Raw genomic sequence first — 18,185 nt, 5'->3', positions numbered from 1 at the left:
TGGAAAGAACCACTGGGAACTGAGGCCAGAAATTAAATTCATTTACGCTCTCTGCCCCAGTATACCCGCTCATTTACCCCTCTGTCCCAGTATACCTGCTCATTTACCCTCTCTGCCCCAGTATACCTGCTCATTTACCCCTCTCTGTCCCAGTATACCCGCTCATTTACCCCTCTGTCCCAGTATAACCAGTCATTTACCCTCTCTGTCCCAGTATACCCACTCATTTACCCCTCTGTCCCAGTATACCCGCTCATTTACCCCTCTTTCCCAGTATAACCAGTCAGTCATTCCAGGTGGGGCAGGATTAGGCTCCGCCCACTCACCAACTCTTCCTCTGTTATTTGAATATTGAAGCTGGTGAGAACATCATGTAAATGTCAGTGCTCAGATGTTCTGCTGTTCTGTTCTTCAGTATCTCTGTTACCACAGCAACCTTCAGCCAGCTGCAGGAACCAGGAGCAGGAACTCGCTGAGTTCAGGACTCTTCTGGCTCTGACACCAAGATTAGGAGCTAAACTTGTTACAGTAGAACAGTTCTGGATGTGGGCGCCCCTGCAGAACATCTGATGAGTGGCCACATTCTTCTCTGGAGGTGTTCAGGGCTCCAGCAGCAGAGCCAGACGGTGGAGCCCTGCTCATGAGCTGGTTCCTCTTTTGCTCCACTGCTCAGACTCACAGCACCGACTTCCTCATCCGACTTATTACACTGCGCAACGCCGGCTGATCTCCAACCTTAAAGCAGCCGGAGAACCACGACAGCAGATCGATGGGAGATCCAGCAGGGAGGTAAAGAAGGAGCAAACAAGAGGTTCCACATGATCAGCCCCAACTAGAACATTAAAGAGAAGCAACGGAACTAAAGCGGAAACCATAAAGTAAGTTGACTTCTGTGGACCATCAAACCCAGTCGAATATAATGAGACACCAGTTAATTCTGGAGACGAAAGTCTGAGAGAAGACCTGAGAGAAGTGTGTGTGTGTGTGTGTGTGTGTGTAGGTGTGTGTGTGTGTGTGTGTGTGTGTGTGTGTGTGTGTAGGTGTGTGTGTGTGTGTATGTGTAGGTGTGTGTGTGTGTGTGTAGGTGTGTGTGTGTGTGTGTGTGTGTGTGTGTGTGTGTGTGTGTGTGTAGGTGTGTGGGTGTGTGTGTGTGTGTATGTGTAGGTGTGTGTGTGTGTGTGTGTGTGTAGGTGTGTGTGTGTGTGTGTGTGTGTGTGTGTGTGTGTGTGTGTGTGGGTGTGGGTGTGGGTGTGGGTGTGTGTGTGTGTGTGTAGGTGTGTGTGTGTGTGTGTGTGTGTGTGTGTGTGTGTGTGTGGGTGTGTGTAGGTGTGTGTGTGTGTGTGTGTGTGTGTGTGTGGGTGTGGGTGTGGGTGTGTGTGTGTGTGTGTGTAGGTGTGTGTGTGTGTGTGTGGGGGGGGGGTGTGTGCATTTTCCTGCATAGTGAGGGCATTTTGACAGCTGCTCCCGGTGGGTCCAGGAAGGGTTCTGATGGTCAGGGTTAAGATGACAACTGTGGCTGGATCATGACCTCACAAAGTGCTCACAAAGATAGAAGTGTGAGGTGTGTGTGTGTGTGAGAGAGCGGGTTATTTTTAAACGGCCCATCGAGACAGAGCAGCAGAATCAACTAGTTTCTGTTCTCTTCTCGCTCAGCTGCGGCCACAGTTCAGGGACCTCATGTTCTAACCGACACTTTTCACAGCCAACTGCAAATATTTCCAGTTACATAAAGTCCACGGTTGGTGGCTGCCACCTTTCTAGAGTCCCAACACGGCCGTGCACGTGCACGTGCACGTGCTGTGAAGTTCATCTACATCTGCCACCACAAATGTTCTTGGTACTAATCAGATTATTTGATAAGGGGTTATTTCTGTTCTTGTGATGATTCATTTCCTTTGAGCTGTGAGTGGAAGCAGATCACAAGAAGACCTCAAAAATATCTGGCTGAAACCTCCAGTAATGTGACAGATCATGACTGCTCTAAGGTTCTGACTGGGTCAGAACCGGTCTGCAGACCATCCCACAATCTCCCGGTGTCACGCTACTTTCCTCCAGGAACCACATAAAATCCTTCTTCTTCCATTAGTCTGATGAATGTATATTTCTGTTGGTGAAGCTGTGACAAGTCTGCATCATCACCATCATCATCATCATCATCATCATCACCATCATCACCATCATCATCATCAGTGGCAGAAACATTCTGTCCATCTGTTTAGGAAAAAGAAGAAAGAGATCAAAGAAACAGGTCGAGAACACAGCGTAGCGACAGAGTAGCATGGCTGAAACAGTCCATCCACTTCATGCCTTCACTCTCTCAATGATCCTTTCTTGTTGGATGTCATCCCGCAGGAGGCATTATGGGATGTGTGGGCTCAAAGAAGGAGCAGAAGGCTCTGGGTAAAGGGGACAACGAGCTGAACAATCCAGCACACACGGCCCACTACGTCAAGGATCCCACAGCCCCAAACTCCAAAGGTGTAAGTAGTGACGGTTCCTCTCATGTTGCCAGGACAACCAAAGGGTGAGAGGGGTGATTGAGGGGCTATTAAGGTGTCGTGCAGGGTTCTCCCGCTCATCGTACCAGTCAGTACGCAGCAGAACCTCAGTTCTGTTTATTACCGGAGGGGCGGTGAGGGAGGATTCCCATTTTAAAGGTAAAAGCAGGTTGAGACAGTAGCTCAAAAAGATGGGTCAGCAAATTATGAACAAAATGAAACCATTTTGTTGAGTCCAGTCCTGTTGGGCAGCTCATCCAGTCCAGGTTTTGGTGCTGGATGCAGAACTAGTAGCTGTAAAGATGACTTTCATTAACTGTTACATCTTTGAGCTTCTCAACTCAAGTCGTGAATAAACCTGTCTGAAATGCCGATGGGGACGCAGTAAACACACCCTGCCCTCCCCAAAATAATCCTGCTAAGTAATTACAGTTCCACTTATGACTGGAACATTTGCAGACATGAGACCCAGATTATTTTCCCTGCTGTTACGAGATGTGTTACCAGTTTGCATATTGGTCAGACTTTAGTCAGTGTAGTGGTGATATTCGTGGCGTCTCAAAGCGTCACGCCACTTCCTGTCAGCAAACAACACTTTGTGAGGAAAGAGGAAGTAACAGAAGCAGAAGCAGAAAAGACAGAGTCAGAAATGTAAGAGCGCCCAGAGCTGTATCACCACAGAGGACACTGGCCAACTGTCCTCTCCTCTCCTGTCCTGCCCTGTCCTGTCCTCTCCTGTCCTCTCCTGTCCTGTCCTGTCCTCTCCTGCCCTGTCCTGTCCTGTCCTGTCCTGTCCTCTCCTGTCCTCTCCTGTCCTGTCCTCTCCTGCCCTGTCCTGTCCCTCTCCTGCCCTGTCCTGTCCTCTCCTGTCCTGTCCTGCCCTGCTCTGTCCTGTCCTCTCCTGCCCTGTCCTGTCCTCTCCTCTCCTGTCCTGTCCTGCCCTGTCCCTGTCCCTGTCCTGTCCTGCCCTGTCCTGTCCTGTCCTGTCCTGCCCTGTCCTGTCCTCTCCTCTCCTCTCCTGTCCTGTCCTCTGCCCTGTCCTGTCCTGTCCTGTCCTGTCCTGTCCTGCCCTGCCCTTCCCTGTCCTGTCCTGCCCCTGCCCTGCCCTGTCCTGTCCTCTCCTGCCCTGCCCTGCCCTGCCCTGCCCCTGTCCTCTCCTGTCCTGTCCTGTCCTGTCCTGTCCTGTCCTGCCCTGCCCTGCCCTGCCCTCTCCTCTCCTCTCCTCTCCCTCTCCTCTCCTCTCCTCTCCTCTCCTCTCCTCTCCTCTCCTCTCCTGTCCTGTCCTGTCCTGTCCTGTCCTGCCCTTCCCTGTCCTGTCCTGCCCTGTCCTGTCCTGTCCTCTCCTGCCCCTCTCTCCTCTCCTCCCTCTCCTCTCCTCTCCTCTCCTGTCCTGTCCTGTCCTGTCCTGTCCTGTCCTGTCCTGCCCTGCCCTGCCCTGCCCTGCCCTGCCCTGCCCTGTCCTGTCCCTCTCCTGCCCTGCCCTGCCCTGCCCTGCCCCTGTCCTGTCCTCTCCTGCCCTGCCCTGCCCTGCCCTGCCCTGCCCTGCCCTGCCCTGTCCTGTCCTGTCCTCTCCTCCAGTCTCCTCTCCTCTCCTCTCCTCTCCTCTCCTCTCCTCTCCTCTCCTGTCCTGTCCTGTCCTGTCCTGTCCTCTCCTGCCCTGCCCTGCCCTGCCCTGCCCTGCCCTGCCCTGTCCTGCCCTGCCCTGTCCTGCCCTGCCCTGCCCTGCCCTGTCCTGTCCTGTCCTGTCCTGCCCTGTCCTGCTCAGACAAGCCTGGAAGAGATTGGACTAAACTCAAACTTGGACTTGTATAAACTAAACTGGACAGGACTAGACTAGACTAGAATGAACTGAACTGGACTGTCCTGTTAGATCCGGACTGGACTGTCCTGGACTAAACTGTCTTTGACTAGATTGAACTGGATTTCTTTTATCCTGTCTTAAGAAGTTTCATCTGAAACGGAAGCTTTTCTCCTCCGGATGATTCCGGCTGCTCTTCCCTCTCCTGGTTTAACCTGTTAGCAGCAATAACGTATCCGCTCACGTTTCTCTGCAACCTTTCTGAGTTGCTCTGAAATTGCCTCCGATTTTTCAGCCTTGCGCTAATTTTTTTAGCTAATGTTTAAGCTCCGCCCACATGCTTTCTTCCACACTGATGGACGTTGGGTGGTGGCGCTACACCGCGTTTGAACAGCTCTGTTTCATTTCAGTACCCTATTTTACCCAACAGGAAATGTTGCAGTTCTGAGTCGGTAATTTTCAAAACTGTGGTTCAGATCTTTAAAGGCACGTCTGTGAGGGTGAAGCTCTCTAAATGCATGAAGAACTTTGTGGGGACCTTCAAAGTAACAGTGTAACAGCTTGACTCTCTTTCTCCTTGCAGAACAAAGGGTCCTCTCGGTCAGATGGTGAGTTCTAATGTTCTAACGTGTGTTCCTGATGATTACAGCCTGTATTTTCCACCCTGTAATCTGACACTATTATTGCATCCTGATACTAGTTGCACAAACATTTCAGTCGTTCTGGGGCCTCACGCATGTTCTCTAGCAACATTAACACTGAAGGAATGTCTGGGACCAACAAACATGTCCTCCTCACTCCTGTGGACGTCTGTCAGTCTGCTGCCTGCTTCTTCTCGACTCTGTATAACTACAGCTCAACTGACCTGGATTCTTCTTGCACCAGGTGAGATGGTTGCCGTGGCGCTGTACGACTATGAGGCCATTCATGATGGTGACCTCACCTTCAAGAAGGGGGATCGTCTTAAAATCCTGGAGGAGTGAGTTTCCACAGCGGTCAGAGGTGTTCCTCTCACAGTTCTGGTGTGTTAGCATGTGTGTTCTCTGCAGGTCTGGAGAGTGGTGGAGAGCCAAGCTGACCAGCACCGGTGACGAAGGTTATATCCCCTGCAACTATGTGGCCAAAGACACCCTGGAGACAGAGGAGTGAGGCACAGTTCTTCTTCGTTGAATTCATACCAAAGCACTTTCAGACCTCTGCTTCTTCCAACCTTCACTCCTCCACAGTTTGATGGCCCATATTCAACTTTAGCTCTTTCCTGACTCAAGGACTTTGGCATCAGAAACTTGATTAAATTGATGAATTTGATTTTTTTCTGAGATAATAGCAGTGATCAGTAGATAACAGACACCTTAAAATCAATAACATTGGATCTTCGGGCAATCTTCAAACACCTCTTTTTGCTGAGGTGTTTGAGGTCTTCAAGCATCTAGGTTTAATGTGTCGTTTAAGGTGTGACTTAACTTACTGTTGAGACACATCGAATGAAAGGTGCTATGTTCTCTTCTTCTTCAGATGGTTCTTTAAGGGCATCAGCAGGAAAGATGCAGAAAGGCAGCTGTCAGCTCCTGGGAACGTTCTAGGTTCCTTCATGATCCGAGACAGTGAGACCACAAAGGGTGAGGAAACGTCTTCACACATCTCATCCATCTCAGATGCACACAGGCAGAGGATGAGTTCGGCTGTTGTCTGTATGTTTGAGCGCAGGAAGCTACTCCCTGTCCGTCAGAGACAGTCCGACCGGAGACACCGTCAAACACTACAAGATCCGAACGCTGGACAACGGAGGATTCTACATCTCTCCTCGGATCACCTTCGGCACGCTGCAGGAGCTGGTCAGCCATTACAAACGTGAGTCTTCTGAAGAACAGCCTCAGTTCACCCAGGAAACGTGATTGAAAAGATTCTGTTGGTATCATCAAAACTGCCGCACAGCACCCCCTGCTGGCCAGATTCAACAGAAACACTCAATGAAGACGTGTTGAAAACATGATGTTCTTTAATTTTAGAGAGCTCCGATGGTCTGTGTCAGACTCTGACCAAAGCGTGTCTGAACCCCAAACCTGAGAAACCATGGGAGAAAGATGCCTGGGAGATCCCCAGATCATCGCTGAAACTGGAAAAGAAGCTGGGAGCAGGCCAGTTTGGAGAAGTCTGGATGGGTGAGAAACATCTGCGAGTTCACCTCTCCGATGACGTCGAGCGTTCGCCCCAGTGACGTGTACATACGGGTCTGTTCGCAGCTACGTACAATAAGCACACAAAGGTGGCGGTGAAGACCATGAAGCCTGGCAGCATGTCTGTGGAGGCCTTCATGGCTGAAGCCAACCTGATGAAGAGCCTCCAGCACGACAAACTGGTGCGCCTCAATGCTGTGGTCACCAAGGAGGAGCCCATCTATATTATCACTGAGTTCATGGAGAAAGGTCTGTATCATCATCCCCAACATCTTCATCACTATCAAAATCACCGTCTTCATCATCTTTTTCCCTGGTGGCCACAGCAGGTGGTGCACATGGGTTACAGGTGTGACCAGCACCAGGTGTGCTGCTCAGGGGGCCTGACAGCACTTTAGTTCTGCCCAGCAACTTATTGATTAAATACATCTGACAGTTCATCAATTTGTTGATCAGTTCCTGCTTTCCAGGAAGTTTATTGGACTTCTTAAAGAGTGACGAAGGAAATCGTGTCCAGCTTCCAAAACTCATCGATTTCTCTGCCCAGGTGAGCAGCTTCTCCACCAGTCCTCCAAAGATGGAGGGATGGATGATGGATGGATGGAAGGATGGATGGATGGATGGATGGATGGATGGATGGATGGGATGGAGGGATGGATGGATGGATGGATGGATGGATGGATGGATGGATGGATGGTGGATGGATGATGGATGGAGGGATGGTTGGATGGATGGATGGTGGAGGGATGGATGGATGATGGAGGGATGGATGGAGGGATGGATGGTGAGGGATGGATGGAGGGTGGATGGATGGAGGGATGGATGGATGGAGGGATGGATGATGGAGGGATGGATGGATGGATGATGGAGGGATGGATGGATGTATGGGATGGAGGGGTGGATGGATGGAGGGATGGATGGATGGAGGGATGGATGATGGAGGGATGGATGGATGGATGATGGAGGGATGGATGGAGGGATGGATGGTGGAGGGATGGATGGATGGGTGAAGGAGGGATGGATGAAGGAGGGATGGTTATTAAACAGCCTGGTTATAACAGTCTGGTAATAACAGTCTAGTAATAACAGTGTGGTAATAACAGTCTGGTATTAACAGCCTGGTAATAACAGCCTGGTAATAACAGTCTGGTATTAACAGCCTGGTATTAACAGTCTGGTAATAACAGCCTGGTAATAACAGTCACGACACCGGTAATAACAGCAGTAATAAAGGCTGTGCTTGCTGCAGACTGCAGAGGGGATGGCCTACATTGAGCAGAGGAACTACATCCACAGAGACCTGAGAGCCGCCAACATCCTGGTCAACAAAGCTCTGGTCTGCAAGATCGCCGACTTCGGCCTCGCTCGCATCATCGAAGATAACGAGTACACGGCCAGAGAAGGTGGGAGGTCACGTGACCACGCGAGCGGACGGGGAGCAGGGTTAGGCTGTGGTTCACCAGGCTATGGACTGGTTATACTGGGACAGGATGTACAGGGTTGTGTGATCGTCAGGCATCGTGACCTTTAGTATGAATTTGTTGTACAATAAATGCATTTTCATTTCCATGGTAACCAGGAGCCAAATTCCCTATCAAATGGACGGCCCCTGAAGCCATCAACTACGGCTCGTTCACCATCAAGTCCGATGTGTGGTCCTTTGGAATCCTGCTGACTGAGATCATCAGCTATGGACGCACACCCTACCCTGGTAATCTGTTGGATTTAATGGTGACCCCATCAAAGTGGATTCTCATGAGCTGGAACCTTTCTGATGTAGCCACTCTGGTTTTCAGGGATGACCAACCCAGAAGTGATCCGGGCCCTGGAGAAAGGCTACCGCATGCAGAAGCTGGACAGTTGTCCTCCAGAACTCTATAAAATCATGATGGAGTGCTGGAAGAACAAACCTGAGGATCGTCCCACCTTTGATTACCTGCAGAGCGTCTTGGAGGACTTCTTCACAGCCACAGAGAGCCAGTATCAGCAGCAGCCCTGACGGCTCCTCCAGCTCCTCCAGCTCCTCCAGCTCCTCCAGCTCCTCCAGCTCCTCCAGCTCCTCCAGCTCCTTCAGCTCCTTCAGCTCCTTCACGTCTGGTCCACCTGGTTCTTGGTCTCCTGAAAGACTCTTTCACTCTGGTCACCTGATCTCACAAGGCCACACACCCATATCTGCATCAGGAGTGTTTGCTGACCACACACACACACACACACACACACACACACACACATACACACACACACACATTTATGTGAAGATTGTGTTATTTTTTCCATTTGCTCTGTATTTATAAACCAGCACAAACAAATAAACGAATGAATGAACAAACGAACCAATGAATGAATGAACTAATGACCTGGAGCTGAACCAGCTCAGGACAGAGGAGATGAGAGTGGCTCCTGGGGAACACCCTGTCCCAGGACCTGAAGTGGTCCTCTAACGCTCCAGACCACCACAGGAGGGGGGCGCTCCTGCACCAGCCCAGGGGGTGGATCCCGCTGCGGGAGCTGCTCGCCCAGTTCTCGGCCCCGGTGGTCTGTAGTTGATTATGGTGGTTAATTATGGTGGTTAATTATGGTGGTTAATTATGATTGTTCATATCTAATTCTGATTGGAAGATGTGTGTGTGCGCGCGCGCGTCTCAGGGGGCGTGGCATTTGTTAAAAAGGCAAAGTTGGACTTCCGCAACGTCACGAATGACACGTATTCAAAATGGCGGCCGCGGTTATGGTGAGTGGAAAAGGAACAGTATTTTCCCCAAATTACACTTATTATACTCTATTCCGCAGTTGTCATAGAACAGTTGGTCAATATGAGTTACACTAAAGAGTTATCTTATTCACTAAATTGCAGTTTCGCGTGAACTTGCTGCAGTTGCTGCTGTTTAATAGTCGATGGGACGGTTTCGCTATCTTGTTAAGCTAGCTGAGCTGGTTGTCGCCTAGTTGCCTATAAAATGTTTTCCACACTATCTTTCTGATTACTAAACGCCGGAAATTGTATAAAAGTGTACTAAATTCTGTACCTGGTTGCTTTGCTGTCATGAAAATGCAGATTGGAAAAGATGTGAAGTTCCGTGCTAGCAGTAGCACCTCTGTTAGCGTGAGTTTTATTGGACGTTTCGGTTAAAATGGGTAAAAAAACCAAGATGGCAGCAGATTAAAGCGAAAAAATGACCTGACCTGAGAGCCCCACACATGTAATGCTTTTGTTGGCATGAACGTCAACGCTTATCTTTGATTTATGCGTCCAAGCAACAGTCTTTTATCAACAGCGAATTTCTGTCAAACTTCGCAGATCTCGGATCAGCCAAAGACTAAAGTCTCCTTCTGCTGTCATGCTCGTTATAAAGACCAAAGGAGGCGTGTGTGTTTAGATATCTGCGGTTAAACGAGGGTTAGGGTTGGACATTTAGACACCAGAACCTCCATCGGTCCGGTCCCATCAAAGCCCCAGAACCAGAACACCACCGAGCTTTGCTGCAGGTCCTGTATGGCTGATCTTCGGGGGGGGGCGATCACTGATGAGGCCACAGACTTTAGATTCTGATTTAGAATCAAGAGATCTGAGTTGTCTTCCTCTCGTCGTCCTAAAACGAGGCTGATTTCCTCCCATCTTGGACCCACAGTGGTATATAGGCAGCGGTACCGAACATGGTTGGTTGATGATCAGAGCTCCTTGGATTTCATCTATGGAAGATCAAAAGCCAAAGTTCTTCTGGAATCCAGAAGATTACATTTTAATGAGCTTTTCCTTGGCTGTTATAAACAGATTGCAGCTGTATCCTGTAGGTGGAGCAATAATTCGATGGTTTGTGTGTATAAAATGTGAAGTTTCATGACGTGACGTGGTGGAACAACCCTTTCTGGTGTTGGTGTTCCAGGAGACGTGGTGGGCCTTGCTACTGGTACCTAGTGGTTCATCCTTTCTATGTTCCTGGAGTTGCTCCCCGGAACTTCCACGAGGGGGATACAGTAGATATAAAGGTGAATTTAAAGCCATTTTCCATGATGATGAGACATTAATGTCTGCACCTGTTGCTGAAAGGGACATTTTGATTTCCCAGGCTGTGAAGCTGACCAGTTCTCGTACTCAGCTTCCTTATGAATATTACTCTCTACCTTTCTGCAAACCGGATACGGTTTTCTACAAGGGAGAGAACCTTGGTGAGTAGAATGACTTTGTTCTCATCATGTTCTTAACGTCCCAGATCATGATGCTTGGAAATATACATTTGGCTGTTAATGATCTAAAGTCGTCAAATGAAAGCTTATCTCTTATCATCTCTTCAGTGTAGAAGTGCGATTTCTTTTTTTTTGAGGTGTTTCATGCACCTTTTCCTGCAGGTGAGGTGTTGCGTGGCGACCGGATTGTGAACACCCCCTTCACCGTCGAGATGACCAAGAACAGGAAGTGTGAGATGGTGTGCAGCAAGAAAACACTGAGCGTCAGTGAAAGCAAACTGATGGCCGAGCGAATCCGGGAGGAGTATTACGTTCACCTGTGAGCGCCCACCTGCGTCGTCACGCTGCTCCACCTACGGCGCTTTGCTGAGCGGCCCGTGAATGTGACGTCTTCCTGTGTGTTTCAGCATTGCAGACAACCTGCCAGTAGCCACCAGGTTAGAGTTTTACCCCAACAGAGAGGCCGCGGGCGAGGACGAGCAGAAGAAGGACGCGGCCAAAGACGTGCAGTTTGAACACGGATACCGCTTGGGCTTCGTAGACAGCAACAAGGTGAACACAACCGTGACAGAGCCGCCGTCTCCTCTGTTCAGTCAGGTGGAGAACAAACGGTTCCACAACATCCGTTAGTCCATCTTTCTGGTCCACGAGGAGCTGATGTAGACTTGAACTGGACTCTTCAGGTTCCGTTGTGCCCACAGCATCTGACTGGCGTGTGCTTTCTGTGTCCTCCCTCAGTTCTATCTGCACAACCATCTCTCCTTCATCCTGTACTTCCACAAAGAGCAGCTGGAGGAGGAGAACATCCACAACTACAGGGTTGTGCGCTTTGAGGTGGTACCTCGGAGCGTGCAGGTGGAGGGTAGGCGACAGGAAGCTGCGGAGGTGACGCACCGTTGTGGCTCACCTGCCGCTCACCATGTCTGCTCTTGTTTCCTCAGATTTGAAGGCTGTCGTCACAGACAACACGTGCACCCTGCCTGAGGCCAGTGGCGCCGCCCCCCAGGAGATCGACCCCACAAAGGAAAACCAAGTCCTGTTCACTTACTCTGTGCACTGGGAGGTGAGTGGCTTCAGCAGCCATATGGGAGTGATCACACAGACGGTAAAACAAACGCCCTTTGACCTCTGCAGGCCAGCGAGATCAAGTGGGCGTCGCGGTGGGACACCTACCTCACCATGAGTGACGTTCAGATCCACTGGTTCTCCATCGTTAACTCCGTGGTGGTCGTCTTCTTCCTGTCGGGTCAGCCTCAAAAGTCACCGATTACGCGCTTGTTGTTGTTAAAAGCTTCTGCCTTTGACCCTCGCGACCCTGTGACCTTGATTAGGTATCCTGAGTATGATCATCATCAGGACCTTAAGGAAGGACATCGCCAACTACAACCGAGAGGACGACATCGTGAGTGCTGGCCCGTCATCCAGACGGTGGACCTTTGCTGTTCTGACTCTTCCTGTCTGTCTCACCAGGAGGACACGATGGAAGAGTCTGGGTGGAAGAACGTCCACGGCGACGTCTTCAGGCCGCCCCAGTATCCCATGGTCCTCAGCTCCTTACTGGGCTCAGGGATCCAGCTGTTTTGCATGGGGCTCATCGTCATCTGTAAGTCCTTCTTTCACATCCGTCTGATGTTTTTGGAAACATCAAAGAGTTTAAACATGTGGAAGAAACGGAGGAGGCAGGGCTAGACATGGAGGACAGTTTAGTGGACAAGAACATCCTCGTTTCTCTGTTAAAAGAAAAAATACGGAAACCTGAAAGCTGTGAAAATGTGCAGACGGAACACACAAAGCTCTGTGTTGGACATCCAGGACACGTCCAGTTCAGGGGACACACAGGAGAATGTTGACGGCTGACGGTCAGGACCTGCAGGTGGAGACAGTGGGGACTCTTTTTCAGTCATTCTTTAAAATCACAGAGAGGATGAGATCCAGATGTCTTTGCCTGAGCCTGACATCTACTGCCTGAACAACTGCTGTGGAAGGTGCGCTCTCGCCTGGAGAGCAATGACTGTCCCCCGTCCATGGGTCTGCTGGTTGGTGTTGACACGCAGCCTCATCATGGGGGACATCAGGCTGTGAACATCAACGGTGCTCCAGACCACACAAAGCTTCAGTTAACAGAAAAATGGATGTGACTGCTCCAGGAGGCTCATGGACCTCTGGACTGGGATCTCCAGACATCTTGTGTTGGCTGATCAACGCTGGAATGAACCCCTTTATTTTTCCGGGGCACCACACTGGAGTTGTGGAGTGTGTTGGCTGGAGGACGAGGAGCTGCTCTCTGGGAGCCTCCTGATCTGCTTGTCTTCTTTGTTTTCTCAGTTCTGCTTGAAAATGACCTCAAATCAAATGTGTGTTTGAAAACTCCGACTGTCCCCGTCTCCCCAGTTGTTGCCATGTTGGGGATGCTGTCTCCGTCCAGCAGAGGAGCGCTGATGACCACTGCCTGCTTCCTCTTCATGTTTATGGGGTAGGGGCCTCTTCCTCGGCCTGCCTGCTTCTCCTGCACCTGCTTGACGTCTCTCCTCTTGTTTTCCTCCAGCGTGTTTGGAGGTTATTTTGCTGGCAGGTTGTACCGAACCCTGAAGGGTCATCGATGGAGGAAAGGAGCCTTTTGTGTGAGTGGCTGAAGTGAGAGTCTCGGTAACGTCTTCAGCGTTCTTGTGTGTTTGGCCTTTCAATCGCCGTGTTGCTGTTTGTGCTGCAGACGGCAACGTTGTATCCTGCCGTGGTGTTTGGAATTTGTTTCTTCCTGAACTTCTTCATTTGGGGAGAGCACTCGTCTGGAGCGGTGAGTTCCTGAAGCTGGATGTCCATCGAGCTTCTCGTGTTTGGCGTGACGTGGAGTGTCTGTAGTGAGCGGCTGCTGAAGGGCCTGTGTGATGTGAGGAGGGTGCAGAGGATGTTCCCACAGAAGGGGAGGTTGAGCCTGGTTGAAGAGATGCGATGCCTCCGTGTTAAGCTCCCTCTGAACGTCCTCAGCTTGTCTCCAGCCCCAGATCTCACAGGCATCCAGGGTTTGTGGTGGACGTGGTGTGTTTGTAGTGTGGATCATCCTGCTGATGGTGGAGCTTTGGCAGAGACCTGGTGTCCTCCTGTGTGTGCTTCCACCCCAGGTTCCCTTCACCACCATGCTGGCTCTGCTCTGCATGTGGTTCGGGATCTCCCTGCCTCTGGTCTACCTGGGCTATTACTTTGGCTTCCGCAAACAGCCGTATGATAATCCAGTCCGCACCAACCAGATCCCGCGGCAGGTTCCCGAGCAGCGCTGGTACATGAACAAGTTTGTGGGGTGAGTGTTTGTGTGTTCAAGTCCTCCTTCTCTCGTCTTGTTACTGAATATTTGCTTCCTGCCACCAGGATCCTGATGGCTGGAATCCTTCCCTTCGGTGCCATGTTCATCGAGCTCTTCTTCATCTTCAGCGTGAGTCCAGCTGCTCTCAGAACTTTGGGATCAAACGTGATCCAGTCTGTTTAACAGCGGTGTGTGCATGTGTGTGTGCGCGTGTGTGTGTGTGACCTCAGGCCATCTGGGAGAACCAGTTCTATTACCTGTTTGGCTTCCTCTTCCTGGTCTTCATCATCCTGGTGGTGTCCTGCTCCCAGATCAGCATCGTCATGGTCTATTTCCAGCTCTGTGCAGAGGTACCTTCACTCGCTCCTGCTGTGAGGTCCAGTGGGGTTGCCTAGCAACGGTTTGAACATTCAGCTTTGTGCTTTCCCTCATCTCAGGACTACAGATGGTGGTGGAGAACATTCCTGGTGTCTGGAGGTTCAGCGTTCTATGTCCTCATTTATGCCATCTTTTACTTTGTCAACAAGGTAAAAAAAGTTCCTCTTCAGTTGTCTTCCTGTTTTCGTTCAGAGGTTGTCAGGTTCAGGTAGATCCCTCTGAGTATCGTATTTTCACAACTATAAGGCACCTAAAACACTGAGATTTTCTCAAAAATCGATGGTGAGTCCCAAAATCTGCTGTGCCCCTTTGGTAGGGTGCACTACGGTAAACGCTCCGCCCAACGATTAGTGGCACACCGACGCATAAGGATCCCCTAAAATGGCGCCGGTCAAGCGAGACGCGTATGAATGAGGCTTACTTTAAACTGCAGGCCATCAAATATGAACCCTAACCCTAACCAGGAGAGGGTGGCCATCTTCCCTAACCAGGAGAGGGTGGCCATCTTCCCTAACCAGGAGAGGGTGGCCATCTTCCCTAACCCTAACCAGGAGAGGGTGGCCATCTTCCCTAACCAGGAGAGGGTGGCCATCTTCCCTAACCCTAACCAGGAGAGGGCGGCCATCTTCCCTAACCCTAACCAGGAGAGGGCGGCCATCTTCCCTAACCCTAACCAGGAGAGGGCGGCCATCTTCCCTAACCCTAACCAGGAGAGGGTGGCCATCTTCCCTAACCCTAACCAGGAGAGGGTGGCCATCTTCCCTAACCCTAACCAGGAGAGGGTGGCCATCTTCCCTAACCCTAGCCCTAACCAGGAGAGGGTGGCCATCTTCCCTAACCCTAACCAGGAGAGGGCGGCCATCTTCCCTAACCCTAACCAGGAGAGGGCGGCCATCTTCCCTAACCCTAACCAGGAGAGGGCGGCCGTCTTCCCTAACCCTAACCCTAACCAGGAGAGGGCGGCCGTCTTCCCTAACCCTAACCAGGAGAGGGCGGCCGTCTTCCCTAACCCCAACCAGGAGAGGGCGGCCGTCTTCCCTAACCCCAACCAGGAGGGGGCGGCCGTCTTCCCTAACCCTAACCAGGAGAGGGCGGCCGTCTTCCCTAACCAGGAGAGGGTGGCCGTCTTCCCTAACCAGGAGAGGGTGGCCATCTTCCCTAACCAGGAGAGGGCGGCCATCTTCCCTAACCCTAACCAGGAGGGGGCGGCCATCTTCCCTAACCCTAACCAGGAGAGGGCGGCCATCTTCCCTAACCCTAACCAGGAGGGGGCGGCCATCTTCCCTAACCCTAACCAGGAGAGGGCGGCCATCTTCCCTCACCCTAACCAGGAGGGGGTGGCCATCTTCCCTAACCCTAACCAGGAGAGGGCGGCCATCTTCCCTAACCCTAACCAGGAGGGGGTGGCCATCTTCCCTCACCCTAACCAGGAGGGGGTGGCCATCTTCCCTAACCCTAACCAGGAGAGGGCGGCCATCTTCCCTAACCCTAACCAGGAGAGGGCGGCCATCTTCCCTCACCCTAACCAGGAGGGGGTGGCCATCTTCCCTAACCCTAACCAGGAGAGGGCGGCCATCTTCCCTAACCCTAACCAGGAGGGGGTGGCCATCTTCCCTCACCCTAACCAGGAGGGGGCGGCCATCTTCCCTCACCCTAACCAGGAGGGGGCGGCCATCTTCCCTCACCCTAACCAGGAGAGGGCGGCCATCTTCCCTAACCAGGAGAGGGTGGCCATCTTCCCTAACCAGGAGAGGGCGGCCATCTTCCCTAACCCTAACCAGGAGAGGGCGGCCATCTTCCCTAACCCTAACCAGGAGAGGGCGGCCATCTTCCCTAACCCTAACCAGGAGAGGGCGGCCATCTTCCCTAACCCTAACCAGGAGAGGGCGGCCATCTTCCCTAACCCTAACCAGGAGAGGGCGGCCATCTTCCCTAACCCGCGCCAAGATAACCGCGCCCAGCCGCATCTATGAGGCGGCGGCGGGCGAGTTATGCCACCATATGTGGGTCGGAACCAGTCAGCGATATAATACGGTGCTCCTTATGGTCGTGAAAATACGGCAGATGTGATGAACATCTGCTTCAGATCGTCTCACTCGTACCTGACGGAGGGATGATGTCTTTGATTGGTGGATGAGTGACTGATTTGTCTCTTCTCTCCTTATTTCAGCTGGATATCGTAGAGTTCATCCCCTCGCTGCTCTACTTCGGCTACACCGCCCTGATGGTTCTGACCTTCTGGCTGCTGACGGGCACGATCGGTTTCTACGCTGCATACATGTTTATCAGGAAAATTTACGCCGCTGTAAAAATCGACTGATGCTTTTTAAATCCTATTTGGTGACCTTCTGTATTTTAATGTAAATATTTCTGTTCATGTCTCATGAGCACTGACGTGTGTGGAGGAGTCCTATTTCTATTTTTGGCACAATAGCCCCCCCTGGTGGCCTGGCGGGGTCGCGCTGGCATCTTTCCTCCCTTCTAATCTTTGTGGGACAGAATCAGAGGCTGTCTCTCACAGTGGGCCAAAGTTTAGCACAAATTCTTGTTTCTGTCATCATGATTGGTTTGGTTAAAAATGAGATTTTTATTTTTATTTGGGTGGCCTGATGTGGACGGACTGCTCCAGTAAACACAACTTTAAATTAAATGTTATTTTTTACTTGTCTATCATGAACGCTCTGGTCTGTTTGCTTGTGTTTTGCTCCGTGGTGCAGGACCGTGTGCAGGGCCACCGTAGGACCGACCGTGTTACTGTAGCCGTTAGCAGAGCTGCACGCCTGCTCAACTATGCAGCAACGGCTGTTTGTTCACACAATAATCTCAGATTTGTCGCGTTTTAACTGTTAGGTTTGTTTCCACCAAATGTCCTGACAGAGGTGCTCCTGAAACGGTGGAGGAGGGGCTTGTAAGCCGCGTGGCGCCCCACCCCCAGGGGACAGGTACCTCAGTTCTGGACACTTGGACTGTTTCATGGAACCAAGTATTTCCTTGACTGCTGCGTGGGGACGGAGAGCAGGAGATCCGCGGGACCTTGTCACAACAGGAAGTGACCGTCAAACCGCCTCAACATCAGTTAGCTGTTAGCACAAAGGCAGCAACTGATTTGGGGTTATATTTTAGTTGGTCAGGGGTGATGGGGGGCCGGGGGCCCCGTCAGTCCTGATGGTCCAGGGTCAGAGAAGAAGGGACAAACGCGTCCTCTCCTGAGCCCACTTCCTGTTGTCTTCTATAAAGATTCTCCTGCTCTTGCAACATTCATGGCGGATTTCTTTAATTGCAGAGACTTGAAGGTGCACGTGCGTGTGTGTGGGGGGGTGTGTGGGGGTGTGTGTGTCGTTCCTGGCGCTTCGTTTCCACCCTCCGAAGGTGCAGGCAGCGTTTTCCAGAATGTACATTTACAGAAACAATAAAGTGATGCGTTGACTCTGGAAATCAGCTGCTGTCTTTATTCCCATCAGTCACATGACCTTCCTGCTCCTGTCAGCAGGTGATGCTCCGGACCACCGCCTGCCTCTGCTGCAGAGTGGTAACCATGACAACGGGTTGACAACACATTCTCATTACATCTTTCTGGCTCAATAAGTGACACGATTAAATCTGAAGCTGGGTCAGAACCACAAATGGGCTCCAGTGGTGATGATTGCTGAGGTCTCCCGTCACGGGAGCGTTTCTGACGCTGGCTTCTTTGGCCCCGCCCCCATCAGTGACCAGCACGATCCTAATTAGGATTAATGTTTCTCATTTCTGATGTGAGTTATGTTAAATTAATTCTGTCTTCTTGGAGTTCTTTGGTGCCTGGAAGGGCAGATGGCCGCCCCACGGACGGAGCGCCGCCCCACGGACGGAGC

At 51.3% G+C, this 18,185-nt stretch overlaps 2 protein-coding genes across 3 annotated transcripts; both read left to right on the top strand.

Annotated features, from left to right (window-relative positions):
* The first annotated feature begins 405 nt into the window (after positions 1 to 405).
* On the top strand, positions 406 to 8,802 carry hck (HCK proto-oncogene, Src family tyrosine kinase). Of its 2 annotated transcripts, XM_029828760.1 has the most exons (14): positions 406 to 878; positions 2,117 to 2,248; positions 2,353 to 2,480; positions 4,880 to 4,904; positions 5,182 to 5,275; positions 5,346 to 5,441; positions 5,812 to 5,915; positions 6,004 to 6,147; positions 6,306 to 6,458; positions 6,540 to 6,722; positions 6,944 to 7,020; positions 7,723 to 7,876; positions 8,053 to 8,184; positions 8,270 to 8,802. In XM_029828760.1, exons 3-14 carry the CDS (start codon positions 2,361 to 2,363, stop codon positions 8,470 to 8,472), a joined length of 1,485 nt encoding a protein of 494 aa, XP_029684620.1. In that variant the 5' UTR covers positions 406 to 878; positions 2,117 to 2,248; positions 2,353 to 2,360; the 3' UTR covers positions 8,473 to 8,802. The 2 variants fall into 2 exon arrangements, with proteins under 2 accessions (XP_029684620.1, XP_029684619.1); XM_029828759.1 differs by lacking the exon at positions 2,117 to 2,248 and having other exon boundaries at positions 407 to 878.
* A 283-nt stretch (positions 8,803 to 9,085) lies between these two features.
* On the top strand, positions 9,086 to 17,767 carry tm9sf4 (transmembrane 9 superfamily protein member 4; the record flags this gene model as incomplete). Its single annotated transcript, XM_003976660.3, has 18 exons — positions 9,086 to 9,204; positions 10,358 to 10,460; positions 10,541 to 10,640; positions 10,821 to 10,977; positions 11,066 to 11,210; positions 11,397 to 11,520; positions 11,600 to 11,721; positions 11,793 to 11,904; positions 11,990 to 12,060; positions 12,129 to 12,261; positions 13,050 to 13,131; positions 13,204 to 13,279; positions 13,369 to 13,452; positions 13,778 to 13,953; positions 14,022 to 14,085; positions 14,187 to 14,306; positions 14,394 to 14,483; positions 16,505 to 17,767. Coding segments are annotated over 18 exons (2,028 nt in total), but the record flags the coding sequence as incomplete, so codon positions are not given.
* Between the last annotated feature and the right edge of the window lie 418 nt (positions 17,768 to 18,185).

The sequence above is a fragment of the Takifugu rubripes genome, chromosome 20 (assembly GCF_901000725.2).
Source record: "Takifugu rubripes chromosome 20, fTakRub1.2, whole genome shotgun sequence".
Classification (NCBI taxonomy): Eukaryota; Metazoa; Chordata; class Actinopteri; order Tetraodontiformes; family Tetraodontidae; genus Takifugu; species Takifugu rubripes.
The sequence above is the reverse complement of the archived record's forward strand: the minus strand, read 5'-3'. Positions and strand labels throughout refer to the sequence as shown.